Source organism: Astatotilapia calliptera, chromosome 15 (assembly GCF_900246225.1).
Source record: "Astatotilapia calliptera chromosome 15, fAstCal1.2, whole genome shotgun sequence".
In the NCBI taxonomy this organism is placed as follows: domain Eukaryota; kingdom Metazoa; phylum Chordata; class Actinopteri; order Cichliformes; family Cichlidae; genus Astatotilapia; species Astatotilapia calliptera.
This window is the reverse complement of record NC_039316.1, coordinates 13,320,292-13,345,180: the sequence shown is the minus strand read 5'-3', so window position 1 is coordinate 13,345,180 and position 24,889 is coordinate 13,320,292. Positions and strand designations below refer to the sequence as shown.

General features: G+C 41.5%; 1 protein-coding gene across 1 annotated transcript in view; it reads left to right on the top strand.

Moving 5' to 3' along the window:
• Nucleotides 1-24,607, top strand: part of fut8b (fucosyltransferase 8b (alpha (1,6) fucosyltransferase)) — a 96,039-nt gene extending 71,432 nt beyond the window's left edge. The window contains exons 6-10 of the mRNA XM_026193886.1: nucleotides 3,004-3,241; nucleotides 10,757-11,003; nucleotides 19,029-19,205; nucleotides 19,361-19,511; nucleotides 23,051-24,607. Coding sequence (XP_026049671.1) covers nucleotides 3,004-3,241; nucleotides 10,757-11,003; nucleotides 19,029-19,205; nucleotides 19,361-19,511; nucleotides 23,051-23,389 — 1,152 coding nt within the window. The 3' untranslated portion in view covers nucleotides 23,390-24,607. The remainder of the gene's footprint in view (nucleotides 1-3,003; nucleotides 3,242-10,756; nucleotides 11,004-19,028; nucleotides 19,206-19,360; nucleotides 19,512-23,050) is intronic.
• Nucleotides 24,608-24,889: the final 282 nt, after the last annotated feature.

Sequence of the window (24,889 nt, the reverse complement as noted above, 5' to 3'; positions counted from 1 at the left end):
GTCTTGGTTTTTATTCATACGTGCACTGATCTCATGTTTTTTTTTTTACATCTAATATAATCATCCAGTGTGGTAAGATAAATGCGTATGACAAAAATAGGAAAACACAAAAGGAGCCCTTTGAACAACTTGTCACGATTTCAGCATCACAGTGGATAATTACCTAAGCTCGGCATACTTCTGTCTCAAATTCAGTGGTCCTCAGCCATAGTCCCTAAATAAACAATATCTCCGTGGTCTCTCTAGTGCAAATCGCTCTGCAGCTGATGCTGTGTTTCACACTCAAAAAAAGAACAATTTAAAGAGCCACTTAACCTACAGTACAAAGCGCTACTCGAAGGCTGCCTTTGTGCATGCATCGGCCGTCATTATCCTTGAACCACGTCTCTTAAGCGCTGCAGTCATTCCTGCTACACCATTACCGCCCTGGCATCCAACGGTGGCCTCCACGCCGCGAGATTCATTCTATAGAATGATCTCATGCACGTACTGTGACTCGGGGGCCAGGTTTGACACTGAAAACAAGCTCAGGATGCCACTGTAGATTATTAGTTCAGTAAGTTAGCCTACACCTATGGGGGTAGTAGCGGCAGCCTGTAACTCGAAGGGAAATACCTGTGTGGCTTGTTCTGTCACCTCTATGGCTGCTGTAGCCTGTTCATGTTATTGAGCAGCAGCGGTGGTAATCAGTTTTCTTCACATAAAGGATCCTCTCTTCTTTCCTTTTTTTCCTTTTCCTTTTTTTATTGCCTCTTGTCCTCTTTTTACATTCATCACCACGTTTTTTTTTAATGCTTTCATCCCTTTTCCTCGCCGCTTCCCTCTCCTTCCCTCCTCCTCCACCCTCTCTTCCTTTTCCTCTCCTGCTAGTGTATGATAGGCAGCGTTAGCCGGTGGGTGCCGGGCGGCCTGATTACTGTGAACCATCCACAGCTGCAGCAGCCTAATGAGGAAAACACTCCCATCAGCCGGTAATTGCTGTTTAGGAAGCTGGTTGGCATGAGCGTTGTGGAGTCGCTCAGACCGGCTGCTGAGCGAATCGCTACCCGCCCGGCAACTCATCGACAGCACAGCATGTGTCACTCTCTTCTGGTTTCCAATTTTTTTATTTATTTTTTTTAATGTTAAAAAAAAAGAGAGAAATCCTTGTTTCTTTCCCCAGCGCCTCTCATTTGGTATTCTCCCCCTCAGACTTTGTATGATATTGAAGCTAATGTTCAAGAAGAGGAATGAGACTGAAGTAGTGGGGAAGATGGGGGATTAGAGGGAGTGGAAAGGGGAAGCAGGAGGGAGGTTGCAAGAAATAAAGCGCTATAGAGTGGTAAAAGGAGTGATTGTAAAGGTGAAACATTGAGAATGCAGCAAAAGAAAGGGGCTGTGAACCGTGAAGGCATGAGCGAAAGTAAATGATGAGGCTTTCAACAGTCTACATTTTTACTTACTGTCAACAAATCACAGGAAAAGAGCTCATCTGACAGATTGTCATCTTTATAGGCTCAATAATTTCTTGAAACAGGTGGTAAACTGCAGTTTAATTGTCATCAAGTGTTATATATTTATACATGGTATATAATACTGGGAGCTATACTTTGCTTAATGTTGATATGCACTAGTAAATATGTATGAAACTGAAAATGTTCTACAGTCTCTATTTTTACAATAATGAAGACAACAGTTTCACACATTTTTAGGGCCATAATTTGTTGGATTAAGGTTTTGGTAGTAATCAATATGTGATTGAAGTAGATATACTTAAAGAGATTTAACGAAAAGGATTTGGATGCACTTTGGGGGAAATTATAGCCATTTTTGTGCACAGTCCTCTATTGTCAGATGCTCAAAATTAGTTGAACAGACTATTATCATCTAAAATATAAGGATTGTTTTTAATTACTAAGATGAAAGTCTTTCCCATCAGTGGCTGCTTGTAGTCTAGAATTCATAGACATCTTCAAATGCTCTTTTTTTCTCCCTTGAAATGCTCTTCCGGGCCTTTATCAAAGCCACCTTTAGTTGCTATTTCTGTAGGCCTCTCTACATTTGTTTTTGTAACTAATGACTGAAAGGATGCTATGCTGGGTTGAGATCATGCATGAGACTTGGCCATTAAAGAATATTTAAATTTTAGTTAAAACTGAGCAGAGAGTATAGATCTGTACATTTCACAATTCATCCCAGTGTTTCTACCAGCATTCATATCATAAATAAAACAGCAGTGACCCAGATCCACTGCCAACCACACATGCCTATTCCATAACACTGCCTCCCTCATGTCTGACAGATACAGTAGTAAAGCAACTGTTCTTCGGGAAATAATCCTATTAATTTAATAATAATAATAATGGATTGCATTTATATAGCACTTTTCGGGACCCTCAAAGCGCTTTACAATTCCATTATTCATTCACTCTCACATTCATACACTGGTGAAGGCAAGCTACAGTTAGCCACAGCTGCCCTGGGGCAGACTGACAGAGGCGAGGCTGCCATATCGCGCCATCGGCCCCTCTGGCCATCACCAGTAGGCGGTAGGTGAAGTGTCTTGCCCAAGGACACAACGACCGAGGCTGTCCGAACCGGCAACCTTCTGATTACAAGACGAACACAAACAGTTGTCTAAGCATTTCACTGCATGTCGTACTGTGTATGTGACAAACAAAATTTGAATTTGAATTTAAATTTGAAAAATCACTATAATTCTTAAGCACTGTAACACTGTAGAAGTATAGAATGTATATCCTTTAACAATAGAAGGTATGAGACTAAAAAGGAGAGGGGGAGGAGGCAAAATTAATTTAAAGAGTAGAGAAAAATAGCATGTACAGCAGGAAAGGCAACCTGGGAGTAAGCAGGCATCGTGAAATTAGAGTGGTGTATTAGATAAGAAAAGGACACAAAACAATATCAGCTATTTGATATTAAAAGTCACAGAGTAGGTCTTTGAGAGATACAAGGTGGAGGTCAAGCAATAAAAAATGTTGAACCACTCTTTCCTTCTCCCAGAACCCCCCAGACTGCAGTAAGGCGAGAAAGCTGGTGTGTAACATCAATAAGGGCTGTGGTTACGGCTGCCAGCTCCACCATGTCGTCTACTGCTTCATGATCGCTTATGGCACCCAGCGCACGCTCATTCTGGAGTCTCACAACTGGCGCTATGCTCCCGGCGGCTGGGAAACAGTCTTTCTGCCCGTCAGTAACACCTGCACTGACCGCTCTGGGGCCACCACTGGACACTGGTCAGGTGAGTACACACAAAATTAACAGCACAACAATGAATTACAGACAGTGAAAGCCTCAGAGATGCCAGTTGTGACTAGTTACGCGCTGATTTCTGGACGATCCCACCTAAAACAGGCTTTGCCAGACCTTTTCTTTCATGCTGTTACAGCGAAAGCAAAGTGTGAATTGCCTGGCTAAGCATTACTATGCAATTCTTGTTAAAACGTTTTGGCAGCCGGTGTAGCAGCACGTTAATGTTCATAGATTTTATAGCCAAAAAGGAAAAAAATCATTTTCTGTATGCACCTTACTCCTCTGACCTACAGTAATTTTATATGTGCAAAAGTCTCTGATAGAGCCTAGAGGCTGATATTGAAGGGAAAATTCTGATTCACAATTTCCTGCACATCCTGTAGGTTTCATCACAGACCGAGCATAAATAAACTGCATCAATTAGAGCTAATTTATGGAATCCTAGGTTAAGAGGACTTGTCATTTTTCTGTTGTAGCCCCAGGCTGTGGCAGAGACTGACTGAAGGGTCTTATATTCCCATACAGCTTCACTATTGCATCATTTTCCTGTCAAAAATCTATTTTGACACCAAGTTAATTTTTAGCTGAATGTAAAAATGCTTTTTTACACGTATGTTAGTGAAAATAAACAGGATCTCTTTCATTTATAAACAGTCCATGGACCATTTTTCATCAAAGTAGGATTGTTATTCCATCTGCGGTACTTTACATTTAGCACCATTGCTCTGTTCTGGTACACCCTGCCCTTCAGTGCACAAACATGGAAAGACAATGACATGATTAATGATTAAGTTAGAAACAGCGTGAAATGGAGGAACAAGGGTAGAGGTCAATTGCAAAGCATCTTCCAGATACATCAACCTAGAAACTGGCGACCTCCAGTCACACAAGAAAAATGTGTATTCCTTGTTTGGCTTGCAGGTGGTTGCTGGAAGTTAATCAGTCAATGACTCACCCATAACCACAAGTTGCTATGGAAAAAACTGTATTATCCAGCTGACTGGCAAGTGGGTGCAGATGGCTGATAGTCAGTAAGGGGTGCTGCACAAAAATCCCCTTTGTGATTATTTTTGCAAAAAGAATTAGTTGACCGTAGTTTGCATGGAAGATGCAAATTGACTTGTCTGCAAACCCTTGCCGTCTGTTTTTGTTTTTGTTTTTTTATTAATAGTAAAGCTGAAATGTGCAAACAAACCAGAAAATTGTCGAAAATTAGCAGTAGCTATAAACCTGTGTGCGGTACATCAGTTTCATGTCGTGCACTTGAACTATGTTAAACTGCACTGTCCCTTTTAAATAAATAAATAAATTCAATAGAAAATTTGCTTTCACATTAAGCCTTAGCAGCCATTTCCAGAGAAGTTGGCATCTTCCATGCAAACAACAAGAAACCATGACAATATGCTAAGCAACCAAAGCGGTCTCAAGAGGGTTTTTGGTGCAGCGCCCTCTTCAACCTCCAGAAACCACTTGCCGACCAGTTAGGAAATATATATATTCCCTTAGCGACCAGTGGCGGATATGTGCTGACTGGTGCTAGGGCTGTGTGCCTGGGGGACCTGAAATAGCACATATTCCAGGTGAGCTCTGTTCATAGTACATGTGGAAGGATATTGGCTGACTGCCATAGTTGGCTCATCTTGCCTGAACTAATTCTATGCTTGATTTTTTTTTTTATATTTTGAAGACATTTTACGTATTTGCCAGGGGACACTTAAAGGGAATATAAATATTCATGCAGGTTTGGGGCATAGCTTTAAACCCGAGTCTCTTATTTCATATTTCACATTTGTATTTTTCGCAACAGTAGAAATGCCCATACCAGCACAGCTTTAGGCATTTGCCAAAGGAATAGTCTGGCAGCAAAACCAGTGTCGTACTCATCACCTTCAGATTTACATACAGACAATGCTAGTATGGCTGTTGATTCATGGTGTTGTTATTTTTGCGTGACATTAGAATTCTGCACACTTCCAGTTCATTGTGAACACAGTTGAAGCAAAAGTTAGTTCGTATGTACAGCTGATACCAGAATACCTTAGGCCAAAGATTGATGGGGCTGTTGGGAGGAAAAAGATCTCCCTACTAATGCACAGGCAGCAGAATCATTTATAAATGAATTCAACCGTTTTATAAAGTGCAATTTTAATATGACTGAGTCCCACAGTATATGTTTGTTTTTCCACTTCTAAGCTGACATTACCGGAGCATATGTAAAAGGAGCTCAGTTATGACTTAGAAGTGTTACTATGAGACTGTACCTGCCTCCCTCTTTATCACGTTATCTTCCACTGCCTCCTCGTTCTCGTCGCCATGTCCTTTCAGCTCTTCATTTTTCTCCTATCGCATTATTTTACTTGTGCTCTCCTGGGCTCTCCCTTCTTATCTCCTGCTCTCCCTCTGCCTTCCCTCTCTTATTCTCCTGCCTTTCATGTGTCCTTTTCCACTTTTTAATGTATTTCGTAGGAGTTTGTCTTGCAAACAGTCTCCTATAGATCCATATATGCCATCTGGCAGCGCACATCAGCAGGCAGCTCCCTCCAAATGTCACTACCCTCCTTAGGCCTTTTAGCATTCTGAATTGTTGTCCTTATAAAAGCCTGCAATTTGCAGAGGCAGTAGTTTCTGATAATCAAGCCAGCTAACTAGCTGGGCATAGCTAATGTAATCCTGTTGGGTACTTGGCTACGCCTGTGGTCATGCCTGTTTTGTTAACAGTGCAAGCAAGTACTTTCCTTGGGGCACTAGACCACAAAGGGGATGCTAAAGCCTTGGATTAATAAGTAGATATACATTGAATATCTCGCTAATTAAGTGGAGTGTTTGCCCATGCCAGTGCAATTACAGTGTTTAATGTAGTGAATACTGATCTCTTCAGAACTTGTAGTAGTGCCAATACAAGCTGAATTCCCAGATGGTAGTGAGCGCTCCCTTTTGAGGACACTTTATTTTCTACTTTTGTTTCTCTCAAATTCTCCTCTTCAAAATGTTCTTTATCATTTGGTTGTGAATGTCACCACTTGTTTGTGTTTACATTCATGTAGAAACATGCTTTGGGTTGTCCTGTACTGAGTTATGCCTTTGTATTGTTTCTGTTTATGTGGTAAAATTGACTTTTCTGGTATATTGTGTAGCAGCCCTTCACGATTCCAATTTCCTTATATATCTATACATGGTTCTCCCACTTTCTGTTAAGTGTTTTCCCCCAGGACGTGAGACATTTATAGACCTAGAGAGGATCTATGGTTTATGCGTATGTGACAGGGTGTTTCTATCAGGAAAACATAATGCTTGCGGGAAACATCAAAGATAGCAACGAAGTCATTATGGGACCCACTGATTTTCTTTCTGCAAATGGGAAACAAAAAACAAAACATTACAAGACGATCCACCCTGAAATAATCAGGACATACAGGGTTGCCTTCTATGGTTTGTTCTACAGCTGAAAAAAAAGAAGGATAGGCTCTTTTTTTGCTTCTCATCCGTAAACACTCTGCATACTCTTTCACGTGATTCAGTTTATTTTGAAAGGTCTCAACAGGATCTTGAGCTTTATTCTGAAAGGTTTATGTAGAAATTAAACAAGCGGACACGCGATGGTTTTACCGTCGTTGTTGCTAACGACAACGTATAAAAAACAGGCTCTTGTCTGTCCGTAGTGTGGTTATATTAAATATTTGAGAAAGAGAGAACTTTAAGAAATTAATATAGCCACTACAGTGACCATCAAAACGATGAAAAAGTGTGTGTGTGTGTGTGTGTGTGTGTGTGTGTGTGTGTGTGTGTGTGTGTGTGTGTGTGTGTGCTAACTATATATCTCATTATATCGAACAGCCCTAATATAAAATATAACAATTTTTAAGGATTGGGGTAGTGATCAATATACAGTATTAGTATTTTCTAGTCTCTTTTCTCTGTTGGTTTTGGACTCATCCAAGTGACCTCTCACTTGGATGAGTGACGAAACGTTTCTCCCACTGAAAATGCTACATCCCGATGAACAGAATCAACTTTTGGACAGTTAATATAAACATAATTTACACCAGATAGGACCTTTAACTACAGAAAAAGACTATATGGATAGAACCATAAACCCATTCAGTGAAGCTTCTGGCACACAGTTGTTGTGCTGATGTTAATGCCAGAGGAGGTTTGGAAAACACTGCGCTTTTTGAGTCAACAGAGTGTTAACAACTATGATACACCAGGCAACCACCGCTCTGTAGCTTTACGTGGTGTGCTACTTTGTGACTGAGTTGCTGCCGTTCTTAAACACTTAAACTTTGCAAGAAATGGCAAAAAATAATGCATTTCCATATCTACCCCTGCTGACTGTTTATTCCACTCGTTCGTGTTGCTCTTCTGCCACAACTTTTGTTTTCAGTGGACAGCTGGAGAGCTTAACACCGTCACTCATCTGGTATAACAGACTAAAGTCTCGACGCATAGAGAGGAAACCAGGCTTCTTTTGGAACAATGCTTCGTTGATCAAAGAGCTAATTTGCCAAAGAGAGAATATTCCTTTGAGGTTCTTTGTAGAGATATCACTGCCTTATGTGCAAGTCTGAGAGCAGCAGGAGAAACATAATGTTCCCTGCCATGGATAGACTGGAACAAGAGATCTCCAAGTTCATAAACTAAGTCTCAAATGTATTATGAATGGAGAGGCTCCATATTTTGAGTCTGGATGGTGTCACTCACAGCTCAACAGTTTCTTAGCCATGTTAATCTCATAAAATATTCATTAGGCTCTGTATACATCAGCGACTTAAGTTTAGGAATTCTGTGTCAGTGCAGGCCCATGTGCTCTAAGTGATGATGTATACAGGAAATGAATGTAGGGGTTTTGGAGTTGAGATACAATTTAGAGTAGCTTTGTGGTCTAATTAAGTAGCTGTGGGAGGAAGACATACTGCATATCTGTACATTTGTGCCAAGAAGTGAAGGCCTCGAAATATGCTCATTCCCCCTTATGTGAATCGTGCCAATTCTGTTATATAAGCAAAGACAGACTTGGGAATATTTTTTCTTTTCAATATTTAATGCTTGCAACCAATTTATATTCAGTTCATGCTCCTGCATGCGCACACACACACAAATTGAAGCCTCTGTTGCTGCCCTTGTTTTTAACATGTTTTTTATGTACCCTTTCTGTGAAAGGCCATTTTTAATGACTCATTATGCCATTTATCTTGAAGTGTGCTATGGAAGCAGCGTTTGCAGCTGTACTAGGGGCTGTCTGTGGCAGTTACAAAAGCCACTTAAGTTTGACAGAACACAGGCCTCAAACTTGTTTTTACCTAAATCCGGGGTTTACGCGCAAACTCTGCTCAGGCTTTAAGACTGAAAGAGAGTGGAGGTTGTGTCTGCCAGCCATATCCCTTCTGGTGAGATGAGATTAGCTGGAGCTCTTTGTCTGTGTTTTTGGGTGTGAATACATATTTCCCTTTTTATTTGGGTCTCCATTAGTTATCATTGTCAAACCAAACCTTGTTCCACTGTTCAGAAGCTTCTGTACACGTGCACGCTCATGTGTCCATGTTCCCACTGGCATTTTTGTGACTGGGTGCATCCATGTTTGCATGCTTGTGTGCATTTCCCACTTTTGTTCACACATGCAGGTGTGTGTCATGCACCTGCAAGTGTCTTTGTGTAGAGGCAGTTGGCCTTGAAGGCTAGGGGAGGTCTGGCAGTGCTCAGGGGCTCTTTATTTCCCAAAGAGGTGACCTTCATAATCAGCCGTGCTCAACCCTTCTGCTCAGGGCTTCTTCCAAGAAGGACTTAGCCTAAGGGTGCCACACCACCAGCCACCCCTTCAACCTCTCTCCCCAAACCCTCAAATCCAAATCCTTGCCTCAGCCCTCTGGCCCTCTACAACCTTGACAGAAAGGAGCTTGACTTGGCCTTTCAGCAAGGAGAGGTGAACAATAGCTGTCAGTCATCAAAGCTGGACACACTACGGTTGAGGATTTGGACTGATAGTGGAACCAGGATAGGAATTAATATAGAAACTATGACACTCTATCATACTGTATATAGAGTGAGCGTTTAAGTTGACAAAAAAAAGTCTGAAAGGAATGCTGATTGTTTTGTATCTGCATCATTTACATCTTTCATTTGGCTTGAAAAGCTTTTATTTCCAAGAGTTTTTAGAAAAGCTGGTTATAGTCATGTGCACAGAGACTTCCTTCAGTCTCTACTGCTGTTTGCTATTTCAAGTTGCTTTGTTTCACTCGTTATTCTGCAGTGAGCAGCGTTTGGCGCTTTAGACAGATCAGCAAGATTGAGTTTCTCTGCCATAACTCTTTGTTTAAGTAACAGCCAGAGGATCACCTGCACACACTTTTCTGTGTTAACATATGGGTAGGAATGGTCTTTAAACCAACTACCCAGTGCTTTCACTGTCAGCCTCACTAATTTAACATGGAATATATAATGAGCGATGGAACCATTGCAGGACAACTAATTATAGCAGAACATGCTGACATCTGTAAGCATTACAACTGCACTCTTAGAGCTTACCTGACACGTCCACGCCAGGCGCTACACTGCAAACTCAACAGTTCCTGTAACGATTTCAGATGGAATACTATTGTGTGTCAGTAGAAACATTTTTATTGTGAAATATTTTTTCCAGGCATATCATATGCATCTGTACCCCTCTCACCTGTTTTTTGTTTCAGGTATTGAAATCTTAGCATTGCTGCTTGATCAGTCTGTTAAAAGTGATGGTAGTGGGTAGTAACAGGTTGACCACAGTTTACCTTTAGAACTAGCTTAATTCTTTGTGGAAACATTTAGAGGAGATTGATCCATACTGACATGATAGCATCACACTGCTGCACATCCATGATGTGAATCTCCTAAGATGCAGCAGAGACATTTGCAGTTGTGACCTTGAGCATTAGCTTTGGTTATTGTGGTAGTCTGCACTCTGACCTAGTCCTACACGTAAACCCTGGCTAGTAAAAGCCTGTCCAAACTTTTAACAAGAAAGTGAACAGAGTGCACATTCTGACGTGACTTGTTGGAATGAAATAAGTGTCATGTGAGACCTAGTTTTTAATTGACTGCCTGTTTTTATTTTAGGCCATATGGTTTTCCTCCAGATTTCATATACTGTTTTCTTACCTTAATTGGTCAGTTTCTCAATCTAACCTCTGTTTGATCCAAAGCCTTTCAAGGGAAATGAATTAATTTGTATTTGCATAGCCCAATGTCACAAATTTTCCACAGAGGGCTTTGCAAATTATTCCGCATTTCTTCTATGCTTTAACCCCTGATTAGAATAATTGGGGGAAGAACTCGCCTGTAAGAGTTTGAATAGTGAGGGAAAAACTCAAGTATTCATTTAATGCTCTTCTTCTTTCTTCCAGTGTAAAGGGAATATCTTTTGGTTTTCAGTTGGTATTCAGGCAACATGCTGGGGGGTTTTTTGCCTTTGAGAAACTGTGACAAAGCCCTTGAAGTTTTAAAGCTACCTCCTCTGCTCTGATCCATGTAGGTGAGGCCCATGATAAGGACGTCCAAGTTGTGGAGCTGCCCATAGTGGACAGTCTCCACCCTCGCCCTCCATACCTGCCCCTTGCGATCCCCGAGGACCTGGCCCCACGCTTGCAGCGTCTGCACGGCGACCCGTCCGTATGGTGGGTGTCCCAGTTTGTCAAGTACCTGGTGCGTCCTCAGGCGTGGCTTGAGAAGGAGATCCAGCAGACCACTGCCAAGCTGGGCTTCAAACACCCCATAATTGGGTAAATATGTCCAGCTTTCTTGTCTGTATGTGCACGTTACTTTGCCGCTAAGTAATAATGGCTTTTTTTCTCTATAGCATTGCTCTACAGTAAACGAAATGAGAGAAAACAAAGACATAGCTGTGAGAGCTGTGGTGGAATACAAACACTGCTTTGGGTGAGGTTAATATGAGGTTAATAGAATAGTATTAAAATTAACTTAATTTGATAATCGTGTTTTGTTTGCTTATTTTTATTTATTTATTTTCTCTTACCTTCACCCTTAGAATGCTTTCGCTTTTTCCATTACCACACCGTCAATACTCAGACATCTTATATTCATGCAAATCAGCCTATTTAAAGAAATGTCATCACTCAGTACCCATCACTGAGTGTTTTTCTAATAGCAGTCGCATGCTATACCGGAGTGTCTCATTTTTATTGTAATGGCCCTATTACTAAATCCATGGAGAATACTGATTTGATATTTTGACTTATAAATATAAATAAATGCTAAAGGTGTGTGTGATTTCAGAATCAGTCAAACCTGACAAGAAAGCGGTACCTTTACAACGGTATTAAAAACGAGTGGCCTGGCAGCTTTTCTTTTACCTTCATCAGTCCTTGTTACCTAAAGGTTAAGCCTGGCTATTTTTATTTGTTGTTATGCTGAAGGAAGTCATAAAGAAAGATGAATCTATTCCACTAGCATGTGTTGTATGTAGCTTTCCACAATGAAGTTGAGAAATTATGCTCAAGCATCCTTTTTTATTATTGTTATTATTCTTTTAGCTATTTAAGATGCTGCATTTCAAAGTTTACTGTATGATCATTTGAGTGAAAAATCTTTGCGTTTTGGATTTGGCACATGTAGACGAAGGCCTTCTGTGGCTACCTGCTTGTCATGAAATGTTAGCAAACCAAAAAGAGAACTTCTAACAGCTGTTGTCTGACAGCCCTAATGTTTTTTGGGGTAAATTAGTTCGTCCATGTTTGGACATTTGTGTTGTAAACGCGCAAATCAGTCCGTGCGTGATTACATTGCACCGCCCATCAAAAAGTCTGCGCGTGCGCGAACATATCGCCCATCGTCGATTATTGGACTGATGATTGTCGGTTGAAAAATTTGTACATATCGCCCAACCCTAATTCATAATACTGAATACATTACAACTACCTGTTTACTATAAACTATAGTAGCATATGTAACATTCAGGGGAGCTTACAAACAAAATTTGGGAAAATGTTTTTCAGAAGCTTTATGATATTCCACAGTTTCTTCTTGGCATCTCCCGGAGCATTGGAGAGCATTGTATGGTTCATATTTCAAAATGGTCATTAGTTATCTTTTACTAGACTTTGGTGCAGCCATTTCAGCTCCTCTCCCTACCGTTAAGACTCCTTTCTTTTGATTGGCTGTCCACTGCAAACAGAAGGTTTGAACGTCAAGTGAGTGGGGCTTAATAATAATAATAATGGATTGGATTTATATAGCGCTTTTCAAGGCACCCAAAGCGCTTTACAATGCCACTATTCATTCACTCACTGGTGGAGGCAAGCTACGGTTGTAGCCACAGCTGCCCTGGGGCAGACTGACAGAAGCGAGGCTGCCATATCGCGCCATCGGCCCCTCTGGCCAACACCAGTAGACGGTAGGGTAAAGTGTCTTGCCCAAGGACACAACGACCAGGACAGAGAGCCCGGGGATCTAACCGGCGACCTTCCGGTTACAGATACGCTTCCCAACCCCCTGAGCCACGGTCGCCCCATGGAAACAGTCATGTGACCTTATTGAGGATATCCTCTATCACTGGCATCATTCGAACCCGGGAGAAGAATAAAAGTACTGAGTATTTGGGGCAGTCGGAAGCCTGACTTTTATCTCACAGGGATTACTTTTACATCCAATGACCTCATTAGTTAAAACCTGTTTAATATGAACATCCGCCACTGTCACAGTACATATACAACAGAAAAATTATCGGTCCTCTTAAAATTTGACATTTACGAGGTTACAAATATTTAAATATTACTTTTTAGGAAACTTGGCATCAGCTGTGCGGATGAGATGAGAGCATCTTTGCCAAATATGTCATCAGCAGGTCTGATTTCAGTCATCGATAATGTGTTCGCTTTTATTCTTAATGCTTAGTGTTGTGGCACCTCCAGAGATTTGGCTCGCAATGCTTGAAAGTGATTTGATACTCCTTATTGTCCAGCGCAGCATTGTTGAAAAGCATTCACAAGTATGACGAGATCCGTTCCCACGAGGGCCACTCCTTTGTGGGAACGCTCACAGTACTGTAAGCCACTTTTGATAGCAGCCTTCTAAGAAATGGGTTAGACATGTAGTTGTTTATTTACTTGTTTACTTTTCTCTGTATCCCTGTCAGGCACTCAGTCAACCAACATCCATGTGCTGTCTGCCAGCCCCTCTTGGCTCATAAATAATTCCTTCCTGCACCACTTCAAACCTGGATCAAATGAGACTTTGCGAATATATCTCGGCAGTTGTTTTAACCCTCTTGGTCTAGAAGTAGGGAGGAGGATTTTTATATATTAGGACAAGACACATAATCACTAGTAAGCTGTCAGTCATCTGAAAGTATGTGAAATGAGTGCCAGGCACTTTGCTGAGATCATCTTGAAATTCTGCTCCATCCCACGAGACTGACTGACTCCGCCTGGTGAAGGAAGTAGTTCAAAATAAAATTAAATTTAAAAAAAAAAAGCTAAGAGATATCTTCTAATATTTTTTGAAGTCAGCCTGCATTAGTTCTGTCATCCTCTTCATAACTCTCACATCCATATGTTCCTAGTCTTTTGTGCCAGCTTCTCGGCCTTCATAACTTCTCTTTTTTCTTCTTTACATTTTGCTGCAAGCGAGCTTCCCAGGTCTCCTCACTTTTCCTGTCCTGCTTTAGTTCTCACTCCGGCTTGTTCCACTCACTCTCTTTCTTCCTCCGACTCTCTGTCCTTATTCTTTGTGGGCTTTTTTTTAACTTCTCTGCCTTTCATCACCCCTGCCACTGTGTCTCATTCTCCCCGTCCTCTTTTAGCCCCCCGCCCCTTCCTTTTTCACTTTTCTTTTTCAAATTCAGTGACTCATCCCAGCGTAGTCAATCTCTATGGGCTCAAAATGTGGTCATAAATATTTTGTACTTGTAATTCAGGATTTGTATGTGTAAAAAAGATTTGTGTGTGCGTAAAAAAGATTTGTGCGTGGACTTAGCCAAAAAAATCACCTGCAAGTTACAAGTACGAATTCTGACCCTATTTTTCTTCCTTTCATCTGATTGGTCAATGTCATGTCAATCACAAATGTAACTGTATTACCCTTCAAGGACCTGCAGTTCAAAAAAGTGCCCCTCCGACAGCCAAACCCATCTGTTCTCTGATTGGATTGTTACATTTGTGATTGACATGACATTGACCAATCAGATGAAAGGAAGAAAAATAGTTTCAAAAGTCCACACACAAATCTTTTTTACGCACACACAAATCTTTTTACACATACAAACCTTTTTTTACGCACACACAAATTCTGTTTACACATACAAAACTGATTAACAAGTACAAAATATTTATGACCACATTTTGAGCCCATAAATCTCTACCATCTTCTCACATCCGCTCATTTATGATTGTTCTTCTGTCTTCATTTGTTCATTCTGCTCCAGGAGTTTTCCCGTTTTTATGCTTCTCCCTCACTTCTTCCTCATGTTCCCAAGGCATAGATCTATACCCACAATTCTCTCATCATTTTCCACACATCTCTATCACAGTTCTTTGTGTTCCCCCCTCCCTACACACGTATATCCCACCCTTTTCTCCCTACATATCGCTGGGGAAAAGGGTTATTGAAATGAGGCGCTGGGTAGAACAAAGTTTTTATTCCTTTTCCCCCCTCTTCCCTTCTCAGCTCTTGATATAGCCACTCCACTGTGTAGTGATGTTACAACAAAGTGCCTGTGTGCTTCTATCAGCACTGTGGGGGAAGGCATTATAAGTGTGTCTGTAGAGTGGGGGGTTGGTGGATGTAAGATGTGAAAGTTGGACTGAAAGGAAAAGGCAAGAGGGCGGCACTGGTGGGAAAGGCTAGGGTTGATGGAGAGAGTACCAAGAGGGGATAGAAAGGCAGCTTGTCCCCAGAGCAACCAGCAACTGCCAGCCGACCTCACGTGCCTCAGCCACCACACCACCACTCATGCCCCGCTGCTCCCTTTGGATGCGAGCTGCAGAAAAGCTGGAAGCCACGGACTAAAAGCAGCAGGTCCGGCCTGCTACGATTTAATATTAGAGGTACAGAGAGGGGGAAAAAGCAAGTGGGAACACTGCCACTACTGCAGATACAGAGGGGTTCCCAAGTGTTGAATTTACCATGAAGCCTTGTGTCATGTGTATTCTGTTTTTCCTTTTCTTTTTTTTTAACAGCTTCTATTAGACTGCGCACATTTAAAACCTCTCAGCTCATTGTAAACTCAGGCTAAAATATATCTTTTGGAACAAACATAAAAAAAAAAACAATAATACAAAAATCTACATGAAAAAAAGCTGCTTCAGATATTTTTCACTGACATTTTTTCTGTCCTTAAAGAGACTCTAGTGTATAAACAGCAGCATATTTTCTTTTTATTCAACTTTTTTAAAGCTTTTTGGTTCCTTTGAAAATTACCTGGATTGTTTTTAATCTATCATCTATTACTCGTGAAGTAGCATCTTTTTTCCCTTTTTTGTGTTGGCGGTAATCTCATAATAGATGACACGCTAACAAGTTTTAAAATGTGCTGATATGAAAAGCAAAACTGTAGTTTCCCGGGCCTTTCATATATATTATACATATCTGAGTTGATCTATTTTCTATATAAGGTCTGGTGTACACTAAAGGAAAGGTATAACCTTTTTTGTTTCATGAGTGCTCACCGAGCGTGATCTGGATCATGATATGACCATCACAGTCACCAAATATTCATCCATTAAAGTCATTTAGGGGTGATATAATAGCACTACCCACACTACCCGTCACCAAATTGCCAACAGAGAATATAATTTAGTCTTTCATAGAGGCTTACTGTAGCCCTGACAGCTCATTAGGATACTTGATGATGGCATTATATTTAATTTGTCATAATCTATAATTATGAGCACTGGAGATAAATCTTAATAACAACTTTGACATGTTTTGGTGTCAAAGTACAAGTTGCATCAGCGGTGATTCTACAGCTTTTGTGTATGTAATTATCATATGAGCTGTTTTCTAAAGATTCAAATGTTAATAGCAGCTACAGTTCCAAAGCCCAGCAGCCCAGAGCTCCGGTGGGCAGAGTACTGAGGTCATACTCAAACAAATACCGGTAATTCATTTTGTCTATTGTCGTAGTCTGCCAGGATCAGCGCTTGCTGCGTCTAGGGTGCGGGTGTTTGATGTCTATAATGTATGTTTTTACACCCACCGTGAGAATTAGTCTGCCTTGGCAATATTGTATGAATAGGGAGGAGTGAATTGAATTATTGTGGCAGTTGTGTGGGAGAGCGCTGGTGGGATTGGGGGGGCTAAGAGCAAAGCAGTACCTCACAGCGGCCTCTGCCACTCTGACAGAGAGAGAAAAGAGCGAGATAAAACAAGGGTTTGTGGGAACAAAAAAACGGGAGACATGAAAGAAGAGCAGGAGCAGGAGAGAGGCACCGTAACAAAGGATGGGAAAGCCTGATGTCGAGACCTCTGTCCGATCAGAGACATCGACGCTGAATGAAAGACTCACGGCGCCCATTCACCTGCTGTTCTCACCTCCATTCTGTGGGTTTCATTGCCACGTAAATAAAGGCGAGCAAACTCAATAGTTACTGATTGATCTGTGGCCAGCGGTAGAAATTAGAGACAAAGTGTTTATTCTCTCAACGTCTAACTTTTTCTACTTCTGCTTCATTCTCACAAAAGAGATCAAGGCAACCGTGAGGTCACAGAACTTTTTCAACTCCCAAAGCAGCTGAGAGATCCCGAATAAGTGGAAGTAAAAGACTAATAGGTTTCACCTAGGTGCCTCTGACTGTAGATTTTCCAGTGGAACTGCTTCTTGTCCAGCAGCAGACAGCTGGTTGTACTGGCCAGCTCCCATAGTGGAATTATATTAATGTGGAAAAGGCACACATGTTTGCCCCACCCCCCAAAAAAAGAAGTGAACACTTAAAATGTCTTTTTCTCCAGTCTCATATTTATAAATTTCATTTTCTCCCTGAGGGCAGAAGTCACAATGTAGATATAGCTGGGTAGCTGTGTAAGTGAATAGTTATGGTTGGAATAAAATTGTGTTTCTGCACCCATCAGGTTGACAGATGGTTTTGTGTCCGAGGAGGAGTTCTCATCGTTTGTTCCGTTTTCAAGCTGTGCTCTTTTTGTCAGATGTACAGCAGTGACGGCACTCTCTCTTTGTCCTTTCTTACTGGAAGCGAGGACAAGGATACTTAAAAAAAAGAAAGAAAGGAATAAAAACAGCTGGGTTGGTTATTGCTCTTTCTGTCCATTTTTCTGTCTCGCTACATCCTTTAAACTCCTCTCTTGTCACTGTTGGCCTTTCTTGTTTACTTTGTCTCTATCCTAGCATTTTTTTTGTGGGTGTGCATTTACACTAACAATGGAAAGATTCCCCAAACATGCCGTTAAAGTAAAAGTGCTGTTTCCTTTTTACGTTTGCAGCAGAATAAATGCAGTTGTGAACAAAACATGAATTTACTGTTATTTTGAGATCGGTGTGGATTTAAAACTAGGTTTCGTCAATGACGGTAACACAAAAAAAAGTGTATTTTCTTTTCTCGTCACGACCGTGTGCTTCTTTTCCCCCGACTGTTATTGGCTTCTAACCGTTTTGAAAATAAATCCCTTAACTTTGTCACCTCAGTTAATCTGAATGTTTTCCATTCCTCATTTTTAGGAACTTTGGTCATATCTATTGAACATCCATCAGCATTGCAGTCCTGTGAAAGTTTTCACTGGACTCTATGCAGTCTTTTTCAGCCACTCTGTTGTAGATTTACTCCTGTGCTTGTGATCATTGTCCTGTTGCATGACTCGGGATCGGCCAAGCTTTTGGTGTCATACATGTGGCCTCTTTCACTCTTAAATACTTTGGTAGGAGTTCATGGTTAGTTCAAGGTGCTCCGCTCCTGTGGCTCCAGAACAAACCCAAATCCTCATCCTTCCACCACCATGCATCGTTTGTGCTAATGTGCTATATGTCTTTCACTTGACATGGCGCCGTGTTTTATGGCCCAACATCTCCACTTTTATTTGTCTAAAGGACATTTTTCCAGTCTTGTGGTTTGTTCAGATGAAACTTTGCAAATCTAATCTGTGCGTCATGCTCTTTTTTTAGAGAGATAAGGCGTTTTCCTAGAAACCCTTCAAGATGAGCCATACTTGTCTTTTTCTCATATTGTGGTGACAGCTCCACACTAGCAAAATGCCACAACCTGTGCTCTTTATAGAGGCAGCCGCATGTGGTGATGATCAATAAACCAGGTTCATCTGATTATCACACTTGGTTGCTACTTGCACTTGTAATTCCTTTCGGAGTCATAAGAGTTTAGGTTCCCTGAATGTGTTTGAATATAGACGTGTTTTTTCTTTATTTATTTATTTAGTTTTGGGGGGTTTTTGTAAGGCGCAGTAAAAATATTGTGATCAATCGCCGGGATCTTCAAAATACTTCAGCCGTTGCACATGTTCCAGTTATTGTAGATTACATTTTTAGCTTAGTCAACCAGTAACCAGTATTGAAACAAAATATGTTCCTCCGGCAATGTAAGCACAAGAACTAGGCACCGTGTAACGCAATTATGAGTTGCACCATCATAACTGTGTTACGACTGTTTTATGGCCTGGAGAGAAAATGCCGAACGTTTCAACACAGACTTCATTCAAGATATCAGAAAGCCAAACAAATAACCAGTTTAATGCAATGAAAAACCTTTTGATTAGTCGTAACTTAATGGTGTAAGTTTAACATAGATGACTAATTTGTTGCCCTATCTTTGTCTCTCTGTCTCCAGAGTCCATGTGAGGAGGACAGATAAAGTGGGGACTGAGGCAGCCTTCCACCCCATAGAGGAGTACATGCTGCATGTGGAGGAGCAGTTCCAACATCTGGCCAGGCGTGTTCATGTCGACAAGAAACGGGTTTACCTAGCTACCGATGACCCATCTTTGCTGCAAGAAGCTAAGACCAAGTCAGTGTCTAGGAGTGTGTGTGTGTAATCTGTAAGAGTGTTTATGTCCTGATGCGTACGTGACAGCGTGTTTTTGTATCTGCCCGTGTTCATTTTGTTTCCTTAGTGTGTATTTGAAGTATTTATTTGTGTTTCCGTGTGCATATCACTTTCAGGTACCCAGACTATGAGTTCATTAGCGATAACTCCATCTCGTGGTCGGCCGGCCTCCACAACCGCTACACCGAGAACTCTCTTAGAGGAGTCATTCTTGACATCCACTTCCTCTCCCAAACCGACTTCTTGGTCTGCACTTTCTCTTCGCAGGTCAGTTCACGCTTTCCAGTTCATTTTTGGAGAGAGCACGAAACGGTGTCTTTGATATGTTTTCACATGAAACTGAAGGTCAGGATGGATTTGATGTTGGGATGAAAGCAGCTCGGAGTAACTCGGAGAGCTGACTGGAATGTTGATGCTTTCAGACACGGAGGCGAGAAAGCAAATACGGTTGATGTGGAGTAAAAATAAACCTTGTAATCTGTCAGGATGTGCTGTTAACTATATTTCAAGTATTCTCAAGCTCACGCATAAAGGTTCTTTTCATAACTTGCGTAAAAGCTGCTTTATTGATAAGACCTGCAGCCTTTCTGTTGTCAGCATCTTATATTTCGCCTTTGTAGTATGCTCGCACACTCTGAGGTGTAGTTTAGCTTTGGCCAAAACAATAACGAGGCATGGACGACACTTTCCCCGCACTATTATGTTGCCTGCGATTTGTTTTGTACACTAACTAAAAAAGTGTTTATACTATATACCCAAGTAGAAGTATATTGATAGTGAATTTGATTTGGCTGGCTTATAGCCAGCGCCTTACTTTGTTCTTGGCTAGTGCTGGAATAGTGAAATATATAAAATCAGCACCACTTAGCACAGGGGTGTCAAACTCAGTCACAGAAAATTAATACCTGGATCCAACTCAAACAGCCACACTGTGTTGATATTTATTGAAAAACATACTTGAATTTATTGTGTTTTTTCAGCTGTTCTTCTCCCAAGACTTCTTAGAATTCAGATTTAAGATCTAAACGGCTCTGAGAGAGCAAACAAACAGATGAGATCACATTAAAAATAAAAGATACATAAGTGACATTAGTTTTTGTGTCTTACTTTCTTTAAAGTCTGAGTCATTTCTAACGAAATCATTTTCTCACAGCTTGTCGGCGGAGCTGGGGCATCGTTTTGGCGATAAAACGTGGGAACTGCGCAGCGCCCACGTAGCCATACTTTGTCTTGAGTGTTTCACTAAACTGGAGTTTGATCAGTTTGATTTAAATGTTTGTAGGTGCTCTTTCCAGAATGACTTGCTGAGAAAGTGAAACTTACTTTTCTGGGCAAATCTCCACGTGCAAATCTTCATGTACTATGCATGCTCAGTTTTTTTCAGCAAAACGTCCACTTGTAGCAAATGTTGCAGTAGAGACCTGTTTTGTCATTGATTGGCAGCACGCAGGAAGAGACCAGCGTTTCCCACTTTTCCCACATTTTAAGAGCTCCGACTGCAGCGTACATGTCTATACTCACACCATCCCGCTCCCGAAGCCGGAGGTTTAGCGCTTTGAGATGTTTCATTATGTTGCACAGAAACCCCAACTCACCCTGCCACTTTTCATGTCAGAGCTCTGTGGCGTCTCTCCCCTTGCTTTCCATGTACTGACAAATTTCCTCAGACAACTCGAAACATCTGTTCAGCACTTTCCATCGGCTTAGCCATCGCACCTCAGTGTGACGGGGCTTCACGTTGGGAGCTCACCTCCTCCAGAGGTGATGGAAATTAGCGACGATTCAAACCTTTGGCTCATGTAAAGTAAACTGTGGGTGTTGCTGTGCTCATTACATGTTTAGTTTTTAAGAGTTTTACCACACAAACCTTCCTGGTGTGTGACGCAGCGTGCAGTTTTTCTTTCAGCATGCTCACACGGCTGCTCTTCTCTCTGCACATAGCGGGCACTCCTGTCTGCTTAAGCTTCACCTCAAAAACTGCTTGCTTTTTGACTTTGACACATGACATTGCGCACTTTAACCATATTTTGGTTCAAAAACTCAACTTCAGTAAATGCTGCGATGTAGTTATTTCTTCCACCACAGTAAATCTGTTACAGCAGCTTTACTTTGAGATTTGGTTTTTGTCTGCTGTGACACCAGACTATTTATTTCTTTTTCTTTTTTTTGTTTTTAACTCTTCTACCTTCTGGAGTTTCTGCTGTATGTGCACATCCCAGTGCTTGTTTTGGTGCTTCGTTTGCTCATGTTGTCTGATGGTATTTTCTTTCATTTTTCCACATGAGCTCCACACATAAAGGATAAACCTGTTTGTCTTATGTTATTGAGCAGATGCTCTTCCTCCCACCTGTATTTAAAGTCCGGCTTTTGTTCGTTCATTTCTTTAACTCAAAACGACTGGACAATCACAGGACTCTGCGTATGTCAATCAAGAGTCAGGAGGCCATAATTAACATGCCAACATACCAGCTATCGCAATACAGCCTGGGTGTAGTCCAACTGGTGTGCTTGTGCATGAGAGACGCATTATAGCTGGCACTTTATATAACTTAAAGGACCACAGGCCTTGCATTTAGCATGTGGGATTTAGCATTTAGCATACTACATACCATATTATGATGATAGCGTTAGCTTTCCCCATGTAGCATTTACCCTCTGACTGGATTTTTTTTTTTTTTTTTAATCAAAAACATTAACAAATACACATGACGTTTTCTACCATATTGGGGATTGAACACCTCAATATGAACCCACCAGTCACTAGGGAAGATCATGTATTTCCAGACTAACTGACAAATGTATCCTCGAGGTTCTTGGCTGTCACTCGGTGAAGCCGGTCATATTATGGTTGTTTAGTTTTCGTGGAAGCCACTGACTTATTTGCAAACACTTGCTAACTACCAGCCTTTTGACTTTAAACAATGTAACACAAACCAGAAATGTAGCCAGCACATTTTAAAAGGCAAAACTTTTATTTTGAAGGGGAATTTTTCTCCATCTCTGGTTTGGATCATGCTTATCACAATTTCACTGGTGTGTTTGTAGAGAAGTCTGCTTTTTTTCATTCAAACTACAGGCGAGCGTGCAAATCTGCTAGCAAGCAAAGCAATCACGAGGAGGTTTGTGCCAACATGTCAGGGAATACACATTTTTCCATAGCAACCAGTGGTTTCTAGGGAGTTGCTGACTGGTCTCTAGGTCTGTGTAATAGAGGCTTTACCAGGTGATTTCCTAGCATAATACTTGCAAACCAGACTGGGAATTCACATTTTCTGTCATGTAGTGACAGTAATAGAAGGATGTTCGTGGTCCGGGAGTCTATAGTGATTAATGGACTCCACATCAACAAGCTGTCGTTAGCTAGCATTGCTCACTATTGACACCATTGCAGAGCTGAAGCGCCACGGCACTCTGGAGCAAGCATTAAATTCCTGTTCTTTGCTTATCCACAAATTAATGCTCCTTACACTGAGATCAGTCCAAAGTCGGTGAGAGGCACCTGAGAGAGTCGGTACACATTCATAAATGTGCTGTAGGAATAAAAAGTCAAAAGTCAAAAATGTGAGGAAGCTGTCGAATTTATCAGTGTGAAACGCTTTGATAATCAGTCATGTGGTCACCAACAAACACACAGTTCCCATCCATAAGTCACTTACCATGTTCTATGTCTCTTTGGCTAGGACTGAAAATGTATATGTCGAAGTCCCTCTTTGTCTTTCAACACGATTATCACCAAGACGGCTTGAGATCTTGAGCATGTATGGATGTTTCTATAAAAATAACACCTGGCTGTGGTTCTGTTTCAGGTCTGCCGTGTGGCTTATGAGATTATGCAGACACTGCATCCAGACGCCTCCTCCTTCTTCTACTCTCTGGATGACATCTACTACTTCGGAGGTCAAAACGCCCACAATCAGATTGCCGTCTACCCCCACCAGCCCCGCAATAGCGAGGACATTCCCCTGGAGCCCGGCGACGTGATCGGCGTGGCCGGGAACCACTGGGACGGCTACTCCAAAGGCATCAACCGCAAACTGGGCCGCACCGGCCTCTACCCTTCCTACAAGGTCAGAGAGAAAATCGAGACCGTGAAGTACCCGACGTACCCCGAGGCAGACAAACTGCTCAACTCTCAAAATAAGTAAAAGAAGAAATGATCGAAAAAAAATTAAGAGAAGGAGTGAGGAAAAAAAACATGTAGTCTCCGATTCCAGAGAAGGAGGCTGCTTTTGTACAGAAGAGAGAGGCGTACTTAGTGCGCTAAGCTGAGAAGAAAAGAGGAAGCCTGTACCCAGGGGTGATAGGAATGCGAATGCACTCTGTGTGTTAATGCGTGAGCGTGAATGTGTGTGTATGTGGGAGAGAACGCGTGTGCGCACTTGTGTAAATGCCTGTGCATATGTCAGGTCATGGAAGACTTGCACCCTACCACTACTCCCCCGCCTGACGTTCTGATATCGGGTCCGTAGACATTTAGACGTGAACATTGATTTTAAATAAAGCAAGAAAACAATTAAAAATCTACACAACCGACCGAGCTGTCTCTCTCCCGAGACGGCGCCGGGACTACTGTAGAGTGAGCTTCGAATCAATGACTGAGGAGGAAAAAAATGACAAACTGGAAAAGAAGTGTTTTGATTTTTTTTTTTTTTTTAATTTAATTATTTTCAGTGGTTTTGATTCTAATCTTGCCTTTTTTTGTTGTTCGTTTTCTCTTGTTTTTGTTTACTGAATGTACTGGACCCTCTTCTCGCCACGCTCACCGCACCTACACCCCTCTCGATCCCCTTCCTCCTTTACCCCTCTTACTGTGCTTCCTCCATCTCGTCTCTTCACGTGCAATTAATTTTACAATACCATGTTGTGCTTTTATCAAGTGTCTTTTTAAGGTCTTAATTTTGTATGTATGGGGCTTGTGCATTGTATACTGTACTGTGTCCGTGTGTGTGTTGAAAGAGAGGATGAATGGGTGCGATCAAAGTGTGCCTGTGTGTGCTGTTTAAATCTAAGGGGCCATGTCATGACCAGGTGCCTGGTTACTGGTGAGCAGTTTTTGGTTTTTTTTGTTGGTTTTTTTATTTCTTCCTTCCCCGAATGAATGTTTGTGCAGTTGAGACTGGCAGCGACAGTGGGGACTGTCCTCATCCCCTCAGAACAACGGGGAACGCCAGTCACTCCGCTGGTAACGAACAATGGTAAGATTATGTGGAGTGTGGTGAACTCACAGTGCACGCGCACAGACACCCACGCAGACACAAGAGCCGTCCCGGGGCTCACCAAACGAAGCACTCCACTGAGATAATGTCCTTCTCGGCATCTTTGCTGTTTCTTCTGTCCATCTGTTTTTCTTTTTGTTTGTCGTTTGTTTTTTAAAATTTTAACATTGCTATTTTAAAATAAATGAGGAAAATATGCCTATGTTGAAAATAATAATAATATGTCATATCAAAATTCCCCATCATGAAGGCTTTTTTGTTTTTCATAACTTATGTTCTTGGGCATTGTCTTTGATAACCACAGATCGAATAAACTTGAGAAACCAACACTGCATTTTTTTCCCCCTCTGGTCTGGTTCTGTTCACCATCTGCTCCTCCGTCTCTTAACTCTCAACAAGCGCTTCACTCAATCAGGCTAAACATGCTTC